The sequence below is a fragment of the Myotis davidii genome, unplaced genomic scaffold (assembly GCF_000327345.1).
Source record: "Myotis davidii unplaced genomic scaffold, ASM32734v1 scaffold161, whole genome shotgun sequence".
NCBI classification, from domain to species: Eukaryota; Metazoa; Chordata; class Mammalia; order Chiroptera; family Vespertilionidae; genus Myotis; species Myotis davidii.
The window spans coordinates 878,451-891,741 of record NW_006291567.1 but is presented as its reverse complement, the minus strand read 5'-3'; the positions used below and the strand labels follow the sequence as shown (position 1 = coordinate 891,741).

General features: G+C 44.2%; 1 protein-coding gene across 6 annotated transcripts in view; it reads right to left on the bottom strand.

The window, feature by feature from the left end:
• SH3KBP1 (SH3-domain kinase binding protein 1) overlaps positions 1-13,291 on the bottom strand; it is a 241,804-nt gene that overhangs the window by 30,614 nt on the left and 197,899 nt on the right. For all 6 annotated transcript variants that reach the window (XM_015564877.1, XM_006765116.2, XM_015564876.1 and 3 more), the window contains one exon: positions 2,379-2,464. In XM_015564877.1, the coding sequence (XP_015420363.1) occupies positions 2,379-2,464 (86 nt within the window). The remainder of the gene's footprint in view (positions 1-2,378; positions 2,465-13,291) is intronic.

Sequence of the window (13,291 nt, the reverse complement as noted above, 5' to 3'; positions counted from 1 at the left end):
TCCCTACACATCTCTGCCTCTACCTAAAAAAATCTAACTTCCAAATCCAGGTAAGTCTGTCCCCCTTCACAGAGCCTGCCCTCATACCCTGGGTACCAAGAAGCATCCCCAACTCTGAGCAGCATTACTTTCTACCACTCAGTCATCATTTATACAGACCATCAGTGTTACTTCACTTTTTATTTGCTGTCTTAGGGGCCCAAAGAGACCCCAACACCCTGGAAAGCAGGGCGTGTGTGTGAGGTAGCCATTCAGCCTTGCACTCGAGTAGTAGGCACTCAAGTATGTAGTGGTTGATTTCATAACGGCCAACTATCATTTCTCACAATGCAAATAACATATATGTTAAATTATTAGCTTCAGGAATTATAGTTTTCTGGTATAGTCTTCTTGTAAAAATAAGAGCAAACTAAACCTCAGTATTTCTTTATGGACTTCCTAATACATACAGCTGGTGCTTAGCTTCCACAGTATGAAAAGCTTCCATAGACTAACCCCTTCTATCAATGCCTCCAACATTTACAAACTAGCTTGTTAGACTGAAAAACATGAAATTCATATTTTGGCGACAGCCACCTTAGTCATCTCCAGACCCAAAGAAAACAAAGGTCTGAGGCCAATGTTCTTCACAAGCAAGGCACAGCCCTGTATATTCTGGAGGTGGGAGAATACCTCCCTTCTTGTGGGAGGCCGCACACACACAACAGTACCTTCGCTGACACTGTGCCCACCCCTGCCTTGAAATGGGGCCTGAATGCTAAACTGCAGCCACAGAACCAAAACTTAATCAGGCTCATTCCAATGATTCCTTTTCATTTACAGCCAATAACTGCTTTGTTCTTCCCTGCCCTTTAACCAGGTCAAATGCTACAGCAGGCCAGAGTTTCTATTATTATTGTGATAGCCCAAACTGTCAGAAGCTCTTGGTCATGTTTCCTGACTGAGCTTCTCAAAAGCTGACTGAGGATATAGAACAGTTTCTGGAAACAAGACAAGTACTTTTGGTGTTTACAGTGACAATGACACATCCTACCCCCAAGCCCTCACAGATCAGATCAGAGACTGTAGGTCAGCAGTTTGGAAGATGCAACTCTTTTTGCAGGTTCAGAAGAAAATGGCACCCCAGGAGAGGAGTAACCTCAGGTGATAAGAATGTGTGTGTTAGGTGCTTTGGTGCCTCTTACAGGGCCTGCCAACTATCAGACATTTGTTTCTAAATTGAGCAGCCAAAGTAAATGATGCTAGAAATCTTCCACGGCCAACCAATCCCTGATAGTGGCTGCCAGAGGTTAGGGAAGAGGAGGGGTAAAGGGGAGGTGGGTGTGGTTAAAAAAGGCAACAGAGGGATCCTACTGGCGATGGAATGTTCTGTATCTTGACTGTGGTGGTAGATACACAAATCTACATGTGACAAAACTACACAGAACTAAATACATACAAGTACTAGCAAAACTGGGGAACCTGGTGGACTATATTAACATCAATATAGTCCTGGTTGTGATCATGCACTACAATTTCATAAGATGTTACCATGGGGGGAACCTGAGTAAAGGGTATGTGGCTCTCTGCATTATTTCTTATAACTGCATGCAAAATCTATACTTATTTTGAAATAAAAATTTTTAATTTAAAAAAGGCAAATTCCAAAATGTAGCCCCCTCTCTTCTGTAGAATATGAGAGAGTGCTAACTTATGACCATGATAGGTACAAATAAAAGATGTAAAGTTAAAACAAATTAGTCCTTGAATTTGAACTTCTTAAAAAGGCTGTCACCCAAGTGAAACCAACAGTGGCCTCAACCAGCACACATGTGACCTCAAACCCACCCATGCATATCCCCAAAAGACCCTCCAACTTTTTTACCCACAGAGACTTTAACTACATTCCAATTTATCACATGGTGGTATCTTGACCTTGGGAAAACTCACTCATGTTCTGAACTAAGTGGCAATTATTATACCAAAGCTCATTTTAATTCAAAGTCAAAACACTTAGTGCTGTGTTCACAATGAACTCTGCCATTCTGCATTTTCACCCATTGACCTCATTACATTAAAAGCATAAATCACTGGAAAATATGAATATAAGTGCTAATGCCCACTTTTACAAAAAGGTTTATTCATCATTCTTTTCATTAGACCTTGCAAGGAATTTGTAAGGCCGGGGAGAGTAAAATTCCCAAGCATTGTGTTTTAATGTGGGAACCACCATCGCTTCCCTTGTTTACAAAACTGCAACACCTAAAACCAACCAGGGCTGTTAGCCTTGCATTTAAATAGCTGTGTTAGTTCTCACCAGATTGCTTAAAGGGGAAAACTGAACTCTTCAGTTCCTTCAAAATTGTGCAAAGAAAAGCAAGAATGTTCTCCTTACTCACCGATGTCATTGCTGCGGTCCGAGAGATCCTTGTCCAGGATACCGGATAGCGAACTGCCAACCAAATCAATCTTTGCACCGTCACCCCTACATTCAAAACACAAGTCCAGGCATTTAATAATTGGTGTGTGTCCTTGTCATTTTGTCAGCTTTCTTGTTGCACGCGAGTTAAGGAGTGCGCTGTGTGGGGGGCAGGTGGCACTGTCGCCTGTGAGGAACTCCGTAGGAGCCAACGAGTTCTCCAGCCACACGGGCCTTGGTGCAAAGCGACGGACAGACTGGAGGCCCCCCTCTCCGGCACACATTTTCAAAGATGGCTATTTTAATAATGACTGTTCAGCAATGCACCTTTAGCCACAAACGCTCCTGCTGGTACACAGGGTACAACACAGGCCCTGCCCCTGTCTCCTGGCCAAATAAGAACCAGCAAACAGTAACTGGGAGCTTCCCTTTTAAGGACTAAGGAATGTAGCCAATGCTGCTTGTCAAAGGTCAACTAGTTTTAACCTTGAGGAAAAGGTTTGCTGGCCTGGGGCTGAGACATCAGCCAGGCTGTTGACAGGCGCAAGGTGTCAAGTTGAGATCTGGCAGCCTGCAAGCTGGCACCAGGGACAGGCTGCAAAATTAGACAGCTCTTGGGTGGGTGCCCCCATGCCCATCAGGACACGGGCGACTTCCCTCTGTATTTGGGCAAGGAGGAGCCCTTGGGGATAGGAATAGGCCTCCAAGATGATGAGAGAAACAACCCATTCATGCACGAGCAGAAGGTTCTTCCAAATTCCTCAAAAAGGGCAGCTCCCAAATGAGATTATCCAAGGTCTGTGATGGCAGCGAAATCAGAAAAAAAATGTTGCCTATAAAATGAGAGGGAGAAGCCAAGCAGTTGTTCCCAGGAAAGCAACAGAAATAGTCCATCTTATGGCTTCCAGCAGTCACATTGGCCTGAGGCCAAACCACACAATGAGGAACAGATGGGGGTATTGAGAGAGCCAAACCAGGTGGTACCTACTCTGGAGGGGCTTATGGTCTCGATGGTAGAAAGAGACAGACAACCACAAGCCTAAATGGTATAGGCTGGCTGTGTAATATACAGGCACATCAAAACCCTTTGGGGAGGATGGGTTCAGTGCAGGGGATATGCATGGCAGTCCCAGGGCACATGGAGGAGGTGGCATTACAGTTGGGCCTTGGAGGAAAAAGGAGTGAGGATATCAGTAAGACACATGATTGAGCAAGGATCCAGGGTGGTCAGAGGTTCCAAGGCCTGAGGTCTCCAGAGAGTAGTAAAAGGAGAAAGGTTGGCAAAGGTCAGACTGCTGAGCTGAGTACCACAAGGTTCAGTTTGTCCTGGAGGTAATGGGAGGCAGAAGGAAACTGAAGTAGATCTATAAACCTGGAGGTAAGGGAGGGAGTTGCCAGGGACGACTCCTGGGTTTCTCACTCAAGAGGAGTGGTGGTGGTAGCACACAGTGTGACATGCATATCCTGTGATGGTAGAGAATACCTAGTGAAAGGAAGTAAGCCCCCATCAGTTCCCAAACAAACAAGACTGACTCAACCTCAAGCATAACCTCAAGCACCCTCAACTGAAGACAAGCAGAGATAAGAACTCTGGGGAACCAGGGCTGAGCCAAACGGCTTGGTCTTCACCAAGAGAAAATTACAACTCTTAGACTGACTCTGTGTGTGCATTATGAGACTTGTTGGGCTTTTCTGAGCGCAGTTGAAAATTCTGAGCTTGGTTGAATCAGAGTTCAAGGAGAATGTGGACTACTGTACTAGGAAAGGGGAAGCAGCTTGAACTTCACAGCAGAGCCTTTGTTTCCCACCTCATCCCAACACCTAAAGTGGTGGGGACCCTCTTAGGCCAGGTTACTGTAGCAGATTGCCCCTCCTTCCTTTGGTACCAAAGCTCAGGCCCCACAGGGCACAATCCCTTGGACAGATCCCAAGCCAACAGGAACGATGGGATTGAGGACCTTTATTTCAAAACATTTCATTGAGAGAGCCCATTAATTTGAATGTAACTTTCTGAATGAAATGTTTTACAAATGAAGCAGGAAAGCATTTTTAATTATTTTATTTTTTGCTTTGTTAATCCTCACCTGAGGATATTTCCCCATCGATTTTTAGAGAGTGGAAGGGAGAGGGAGAGACAGAGAGAAACATCGATGTGAGAGAGAGCCATCAATTGGTTGCCTCCGGCATATACCCTGACCAGAGTCGGGGATCGATCCTGCAAGGCAGGTACATGCCCTGGAATGGAACCTGGTACCCTTCAGTCCGTGGGCTGACACTCTATCTACTGAGCCAAACCTCCTAGGGTAAGCATTTTTATTTTTAAAAGTCTTCAAGGAACTTAATATTATTTTGTATTTATGGAGCCTGAATGATTTGGTGCTGTCTTCCTCCACACTAACAGACTGAACTCAAGTTACACTCACAGCCAGACAGTTCTGTACTTTTGGGAACACACCAAGGACCTAAAATGTAAAGAACACGTGTTCTATCCACAGAAACAGGTCATTCAGGGAACAAAAGTCCAGTTAATTCCATTGGGCTACTTTTTTTTTCTTGACCAAAGGGGAGGATGGTCTAAGGTGACACCCTGGTGGGCAGCTGGGGGAAACATCAGAGCAGGTGTTGGTGGAGAGAAGGAGCTTTGCACAGCAGTTAAGCAGCTGCATTGCAGAACAAGTTGGCTGCTTTGGAACATGTGGTTTATTTGTGCATTTTGGTCACTGTGACTCTTGGAGCTGCAATTTCCCTCGTTGATTTGACAGCTAGAAGCTTCCAGTCAAATGAAAGCCTATCTTGAGGAACTGTGGAGAACCCTATTGCACATTACAGGCATACCTCGTTTTATGCTGCTTTGCTTTATTGTGCTTCACAGATATTTGTGTTTTGTTTTTTACAAATCAAAGGTTTATGGCAACCCTGCAACAGGCCATTTAGTGCCATTTTCCCAATAGGCTTAGCTTTTTTTTTTTTTTAACAAGTATTTTCAAATTAAGTTATGTGCACTGTTTTTTTTTTTTCAGTCAAAATGCTATTATTGCACATTTACTAGACTACAGTATAGTGTAAACATAATTTTTATACATGCTGGGAAACCAAAAATTTGTGTGACTTGCTTTATTGTAATATCTGCTTTATTGTGGTGATCTGGAACCAAACCTGCAATATCTCTGAGGTCTGCCTGCCTATCTGCACTGTGCGCATCTTATCTTGGACTGTATTACTTTTCTACCCTTACTTCCCCTTTACTGTTGCTCTCAACTAATTTTTGAAAGTTATCTCAAAGCCTTTGGCAAATAGTGCAGGGTAAAAAGAAGTAATTTTAAAGAAGAGGATGTATATCCTCTGATGTTCATCTGCTTTAATCTGGGAGTAAATGCTAAAGAAATAGTCCAAAACACCCAAATGGGTTTTGCAGGTTAATATGTCTATCACAGTGCTATTCATAATAATGAAAAACTGAAAAAAACTGAAAACTTTCATAAATAGGAGAATAACCTATGGCATTTGGCAGACTTTTATATAGTCATTGAAATAATGTTTATAAACAGTTTATGACAACAGGATGTTATGATGTTATAATGTCAAGGAACAAAGGCAAGTTTAAAACACCTCAATGCACATACACCCATGTGCACTTCTGATATATTAGGAAGAGGGATATTTTTAAGAGACTGGAAGAATATTTAGTAGTTATTCCAGGGTAGTCTGATGGGTGATTTCTAACATTAAGTTCAGCAGTTGGTACATGGCAGGCTAAAAAACACTTGTGGATTTAATGAACATTTACCTTTTTTTCTAAAATGGGAATGCATTATTTATTTGTACAATAAATGCGTTTTTTCCAAAAGACAAAATTATATGACATTCACTATGATCATAGCTATGCAAAACCAATAAAACAAACCAAGTCATACACAGGAAAAAGATGGGATAGAAAAAGTCCAAAATGTTAATAGTAGTTGTCTCTGGGATAAGACTATAGGTGAATTTTTCCTTCCTCTTAAAGTTCACTTTTAATATTAGAAACTGTACAATTCTTGCAGCTTCTTCTCTTTCTCCTTTTCTCCCCAACCATGTCATCAAGGTAAAAGGTGAGATTGCCCACCCCTGCTACAAGCTCTTCTTTAAGAGTCTCCCCCACCACAGATGCCCATGTGATCACCTGGGACTACAACTGGAACTCACCTGGGGTGAGTTAAAATTCCTAGACTGAGAGGCCCAGGTCATGAAGACCCACCCTGAAGAAATAGGCAGTGCCATCTCTGAGTGACCCCTCCCCAGATTCTAAAGTACCAGCCACATTCTGATAGGAAGGAGATTGGGATCCCCTATCTCTCTACTGAGCCCTGATCCTTCATACCAAGAGCCAGACCCAGGCTTTCAGCTAAAATTATCTTCTATACAGGGCCAGAAGCAAGACTATTTTGAAAACACAGTAGGTGTAGTTTTAAAAAAAGTCTGATCCTTCCAAGTAGGGAAGCTGCAGCTGGTGTTTTGACAGTGTTCAGACTGTGGGTGTGGAAGCGTTTTACAAAGTCTATTTGTAAATGCCTTCACTGTATTTATAGACTCTTACAACAATGCTAATGAGTTTTAGTTCTGAAAAATACCAGAATTTCTGAAATTCTCCAAAGCATGTGTTTGGAGCGGCTGATGCCCAATGAGGTTTCAGTCCTCAATGGTCCTTGCTCTCCTCCAGTCTGCCTAACACACAGATACCATTTTGCCAAGAAGGATGTTACTAAATTGAATAAAAGAGAAAAAAGCCCATCCTTTTGTAATTTACTAGCTCTTATGAGGGTTTTTGTGTGGTGAGTTTCTCCATCCACAGCTGTTAAATAAAAGGAGAAAATATAAGAAAGCAGGCATATCACCATACACCAAAGATAACACTGTTATTTTCTTGTATTTTTCATCTCCTATTGGGGATGTGGCCGCAACCCAGGTACATGCCCTTGACCGGAATCGAACCTGGGACCCTTCAGTCCGCAGGCCGGCGCTCTATCCACTGAGCCAAACCGGTTTCGGCTCTCAGCAGTTTTAGTTATGGACACTTAAAACACATGAGTTTGATAGGCAACTAGCAGTTAAGAGTCTTCTTGCTTTACTGGACAGGAACCTAAATCACAGAGAACGAGTTCACTAGCCCAAGGACACCCAGCAGGATGGAGTGGAACCTACAATCCCATAGAAATGACAGCAACAACTGATAACTGATGGCCTACCATGAGCCTGACATGAGGATTGCCCCTTTTATACGTTATTCAATCATCAGAACCACCCCTTGAAATATCTACTCTGCCTCAAGGACACGGAGCTGCACTGCCCAGAGCCTCCTTCAGTGAAGGACTGGATGTTCCTGCTTGTAGGAATGCTGTTGGTCCCTCCAGGGACCACCCCAGCTGCAGAGAGCCACCTCGGACTGAGGTAAACCTTTTCCAGGGTGGACTACAACACACACTATAAAGTCTTGCCCATTTCAGTCCAACACAGAACAACTTGGAGGAACTATTTTAGCTTCAAAGCTCCCTGTGGAGTTGGCTGAGGCTTTGGTGAGCCAGTATTACAACATGACTTCTTCCTCTAATCAACAGTTTCCTTCTTCCTTCAGTGAGCCTCGAGCCCTAAAACAGATCCTGCATACTCAATGCTGCCTCGGAGTCTTTTTCCTGGAGAACCTTAGCTGTGATCCCCTTATTTTCATTATATAAATCAGGAGATGGAGGGTCAGTAAGATTAAGTCACTTGCTGACAAAAGGTTATAAAAGTAGTAGAGTAGTGAGGTCTAGGTTTGAACCTACTAACTTTAACTCCAGGGCCAAGCTCTTGACCACTTCTCAAAGCTGCTTCAATTGGCCTCCTGGTCACAGGGCTGGTGAGTCATTAAGGATGCCAGGTAGCCTGCCACCACTTCTCACTGCCAGCTGTGTGAATCACCTTTGCTCCCCAAGTTAAAAAGTACTAGTGATAAACAAAAATCACACACCTAAAAAAAAAAATCACACACCTAACCTACCCTGAAGGCCTGCTCTTCCCACTTAGACTTGAGACATGAGATCGAGTATGTGCATAGTCAGAAACGTGGAAGGTGTGCCATGCGCATCCCTTGAGAACATGAGCTCAGCCAGTGGCATGGCCCAATTTAGCCCAAGTTGGGACAGTTAAGCCAAGACATGTGGCCTGGAAAAGGTGTTGGAGTGCACAGGAAGCCAAGGCAAGGAAACAAGTAAATAAATAAATTAGCAGCATTAACAGCAGCAACAAAAAACTACCAAGACGACCCTACAGCCCTTCTAGAAGTGAGTGGCGATGAAGGGAAAAAGAGTGAACACACTGATTCCCATTGAACAAAAAACATCCCAAGTCCTGATGATGACTCTTTTTGGAAGTCCTTTCTCCCTGCCATCAGAAGGATCTATTACTATAATGCAAATGTTTGGGCTTTAACTGTCTAAAAATTGTTATGGGGGGAAAAGAGCTGGGAAGAGAAGAAAAGGAAAATAAATAGAAAAGCCCCATCCCCTGTGCTCAGGAAACCACTGAAGTGCACACCGAGAATTCTGTTTTTCTCTAGCTTTCATCCCCACCCCGGGGGTTATCAACTCAGGTGGACAATGGCAGATGTCAAATAAGAAAATCCTAGAGAAATGACTTGGGTTGCCCTGTCTCTTTCTTGCTCCAACTCCACAACCTTGTTTTACCACTCTCTTCTAATGCAAAACTACCAGGTCCTATAATTCACTTCCCTTGTCCACTGAGGACGAGAGGCCAATAGCTTTTCTGGCTGCCCACTCATCACATCTCAGGCTTGGGCTCTGACTACTAAAACTGAATAGAGATCATTCAGCTCAAGCCCTCATTTTATTACGGACAAGGGTCCTGTGCTCCAAGGGTAGGCGTTATGTGCCCAAGGCCACGCAAGTAATTGGTGGCAGAGCTGAAACCAGATGGAAGGTTCCTGATGCCCAGTTGTATCTTTGCCCATCACATTTGGGATGGCAATAATCAAAATGAGCATCCACATGCATATGTTTTATGATTCTAGAGATTTTTTTCTCTCTTAAATAAACAAGTATAAGAGGGCTCTGTCTGTGCAAGAAGCAGATGTGAAGCCAGTCCTTTGTTAATATTCTGCACAGGGAAGTTGCCGCCAGGGGAGATTGAATCCTTCCATCAGGAAAGGATAAAATTGTAGCAGCAGTAAGCCAGTTTCCTTCACTCATCAGCGTCTTTCCCCTTTCCCAGAAATCCGGATCCAAATGCCCTGCTGATATCTGTGGAGTCCCTGTATATCTACTTGATGGCCAAGAATGTCCCAGGAATCACAGACACTTTTTTACTGCAAACTTTCCAGTTAAACGTGGGACAGCTTGAGCCAGGCCAGGGGTGCAAGGAGTGGGAAACAGGGTGGTTTTCCTGGCAGCTGTCCCCTTGCACTGCGTCCTTGTTTGGATGAGCACAAACAAGCGTGGCTATTTATAGTTGGTGAAGACACGTTGGAAGGTGATGGGACACTGCCCACTCAATTCTCCTCCAAATTTCTGTTCTTTGTGCAGACTCTGCAGGCGTGTATGGAAATAGGCCTTGCTTCGGAGCTCATCCAGAGCACAAAAAGCTCACACCTCCCTAAGGCAAAAGGATGATGACATCTGCAGCTCTCATCTGCAAAACCACAGCTGGGCATCTCAGAGAGGCAAGGGGCTTTAAAGATGCCTGGAGGAGGGAAACTCTGAGAAAAGTTTGTGGGGGTGCCAGTGGAGGAAGAGTGTTCAAAGCAATAGCCCATGGAAAAAGCATTATATGAACCAATTAGCACTGTGTCTGTGTGAGGTGTCTCTACATCCTACTGTTTCCTTGCCCAATTCTGGCCATCACTGGCAGGAAAATCAACGTGCCTCTGTCTGGACTGGGACTAAACCCTGTCACTACTGTTGGTTCTTGCTGCAGGGAATAAAATTCATTCTAAATGTGAGTGGAAAGAAGGAAAGAGAGAAGGTTAGACACACTAATGAAATGAGGTCAGCAAATAATGCAGACAAGGTAATGGCTCAATGGAATTTCTATGCTCTAGAAATCGACTGTCCTCCCTTAGTCCCTAACCTTCCCTGAGTTCCGACTCCCCTGACTCTCTTGCTGCCTCTGGAGGAGGCTGCTCAGGCTTCGACCCCCGAGAGGCCTCCTGATGTGCTCTTTGAGGGGGTCCATATTTCCTTACTCCCGCAGAGCTACCAAGCCTGACCTGTTTGGCACCATGAAGGAACCCTTATCCCACCAAAGCTACCCACTAAGTTCTCTCAGGTGAGGGAAAGAAGCACGTGTGTATTTGCTGAGTGCCTCTCAAATGCCAGGCAAGAACCAGGATCCTCAGGTATGGTGGCTTGTTTAAATCTGCATACCTGGGCAAGGTAGGCCTCATTGTGTCATTTTGCAGAGGCAGAAACTGAGACCCAGGGAAGTGTGCACCTGCTCAAAGTCACAGGGTAAATAAGTAGAGGGGTGGGTTTTTGATCCTAGTGTGCCTGGCTCCAAAGAAATGCATGGGCAGGAACCATGTCTCGCCTAGTTACCATAGTTAACGGTTACCTAGAAAAGGGCCTGGCCAAATGTAGGCACCTGATGACTATGCATATAGGTGCACATGCACACATACCATCCTCTCTCATCAGTGAATCCATATGTAAGCACCCATTTTCCATAACCAAGTTTCTCACAAGTTAAGTCTATATATCAGCGGTCCTCAAACTTTTTAAACAGGGGTCCAGTTCACTGTCCCTCAGACCGTTGGAGGGCCGGACTATAGTTTAAAAAAAAACTATGAACAAATTGCTATGCACACTGCACATATCCTATTTTGAAGTAAAAAAACAAAACGGGAACAAATACAATATTTGTATTTGCATGTGGCCCGCGGGCCATAGTTTGAGGGCCCCTGCTATATATGCTTGATGGCCTACGCATTCTCTCTTCAACTCACCCCAAGTCTGTCTCTTGCCCCAAATGATTGTGCAGAAATGCCTCAACTGGGATCACTGAGAGCCAACTATTGCCCAAAGCCCATAGGTGTGTTTCAGTCTTGCCTGGTGCTCACTATATTGGTGGTTCTCACAGCTTGTTCAGCCAACCAGTAGCATTAGCAACAATTGGAGCTCCCTAGAAATACAAACTCTCTGTCCTTAACCCAGCGCTACTGATTACAAACTTGGGGGAGCTGCGATCTCTGTTTTAACAAGCCTGCAGGTGATTACAGTGCACCCGCAACTGTGAGACCCATGGATCAAGAGTTGCTTCACCTTCTCTTCTTCCAGCTTCCATGACATCATGCTGCACCTACCCTTTTCAATGGCTCCTAGTTCTTCCTCCACCCGATAAACAATTTTCCCCACTGTTGTCTTTACTTTCTTCTTTTCTCCATAATCTCCTGGAGTGATTATAGCCATTCCATGCTTATAACTGCCATTTATGAGCCAACAACACCCATCTCTATAAGTTCTAGCCAAGATCTCTCTCCTGAATCCTTCAAAGGCATGTCTTGGTCCTGAATTGTAGAAAAATATCTCACAATTCATCACTAGGGCTCTTTTAAAAGACATTTGGAATACTTGAGTAATCTAAACTCAAAATGATGGCCCGAGCACCCACATGCACATTTTACCTGCCTTCTTAGGAAACAAGTGTATGCACTCTAGATACATTGCTCTTCCTCTTTTGTTTATTAATTGATTGATTAGTTTATACCTAGTAAGAATAAATAACTCTTTTTTAAATGCTTTATTTTGGTGGGCATGGGGGCCAGACACCTCACAGAGCAATCAGGGCCTGGAAGCTTATTTTCTGCTAAATTGTAACCCCGGGGCTTTAGCAGTTCTGATGCCTGTGCAAATCTAAAGAAAAATTAATTTCCATGTGGGTAAGTTGGTCTCAAGAGAGATATCCACCCTTCTCTAAGCACTTAGTTGATGTTTGGCATATAAATGTTTACTTAATCTTTGCCTCAAGCTGCTCAACAGTCATTTATCTCCCAGTGTCTCTCTGAAATCCAGGGCTGTATTTTCGTTACAAGTGAAAATGTTGCAACTGGCCCTCCCTACTGGATCCTGTGCTCCAGTTCTCCCAATTTAGCCCCCAGCCCTTCACAGAAAAAGTACCTGGTGTGTGAAAAATTTAAAGCAATAGGCCATGTCCAAGCAGTACAGGTCTGGGAAGTCACTAGGCCTCCTGCCCACAGCTTGGTGTCTAAGACCCAACGGAGATTCCTCCTCTAGCAGATGCTTCCACATCTACAGTCAGTAGACAGTGCCCTCTGGGATTCTTGAGCCATGGTAATCAACTCCTCATATCCAGAATGTCCTCACTGAATGGCCTGCTACCCGCCTGATTACTGAACCTTTCTTATCACTGATCAACTCCCAGAACATTGACATCCATCTGAGAGGACACTGGCTTCCAGAATATCAAACTTACCCCACTTCATATCTTGCCATCTTCCTGAGCCTATGACAGCCATGTAGGTAATCCATCTCCAATAGCAAACCCCTCTTTCAGACCTACTTCACCTCTGAACTTATGAGCACTAACTTCATCTTTCTGACCAGCATCTCCTATACTTCTGACAATTGACTTCTCCCACTTCATCCTTGCTTACCTCACTTCCTCCTTATGTTTTTTTTTTAGCTTCCCCTCCATTCCAGACCTCTGTATATCACTCAAGGCCCCCAGACACCACTCGTCCCCATTCCCCTGCCCTGCCTGTCACTTGCCCCCGCTTAGAGAGCAAGGGCTACTCCCTGCTGTAGCAACAATGGGCAAAGTTCATCCTCTCTTGCTCCAGCTTCCCCACTCTTTGGGAAGAAAAAGAAATATATTATAACTTGGGGTGTCTGTGTTTGTGAGATT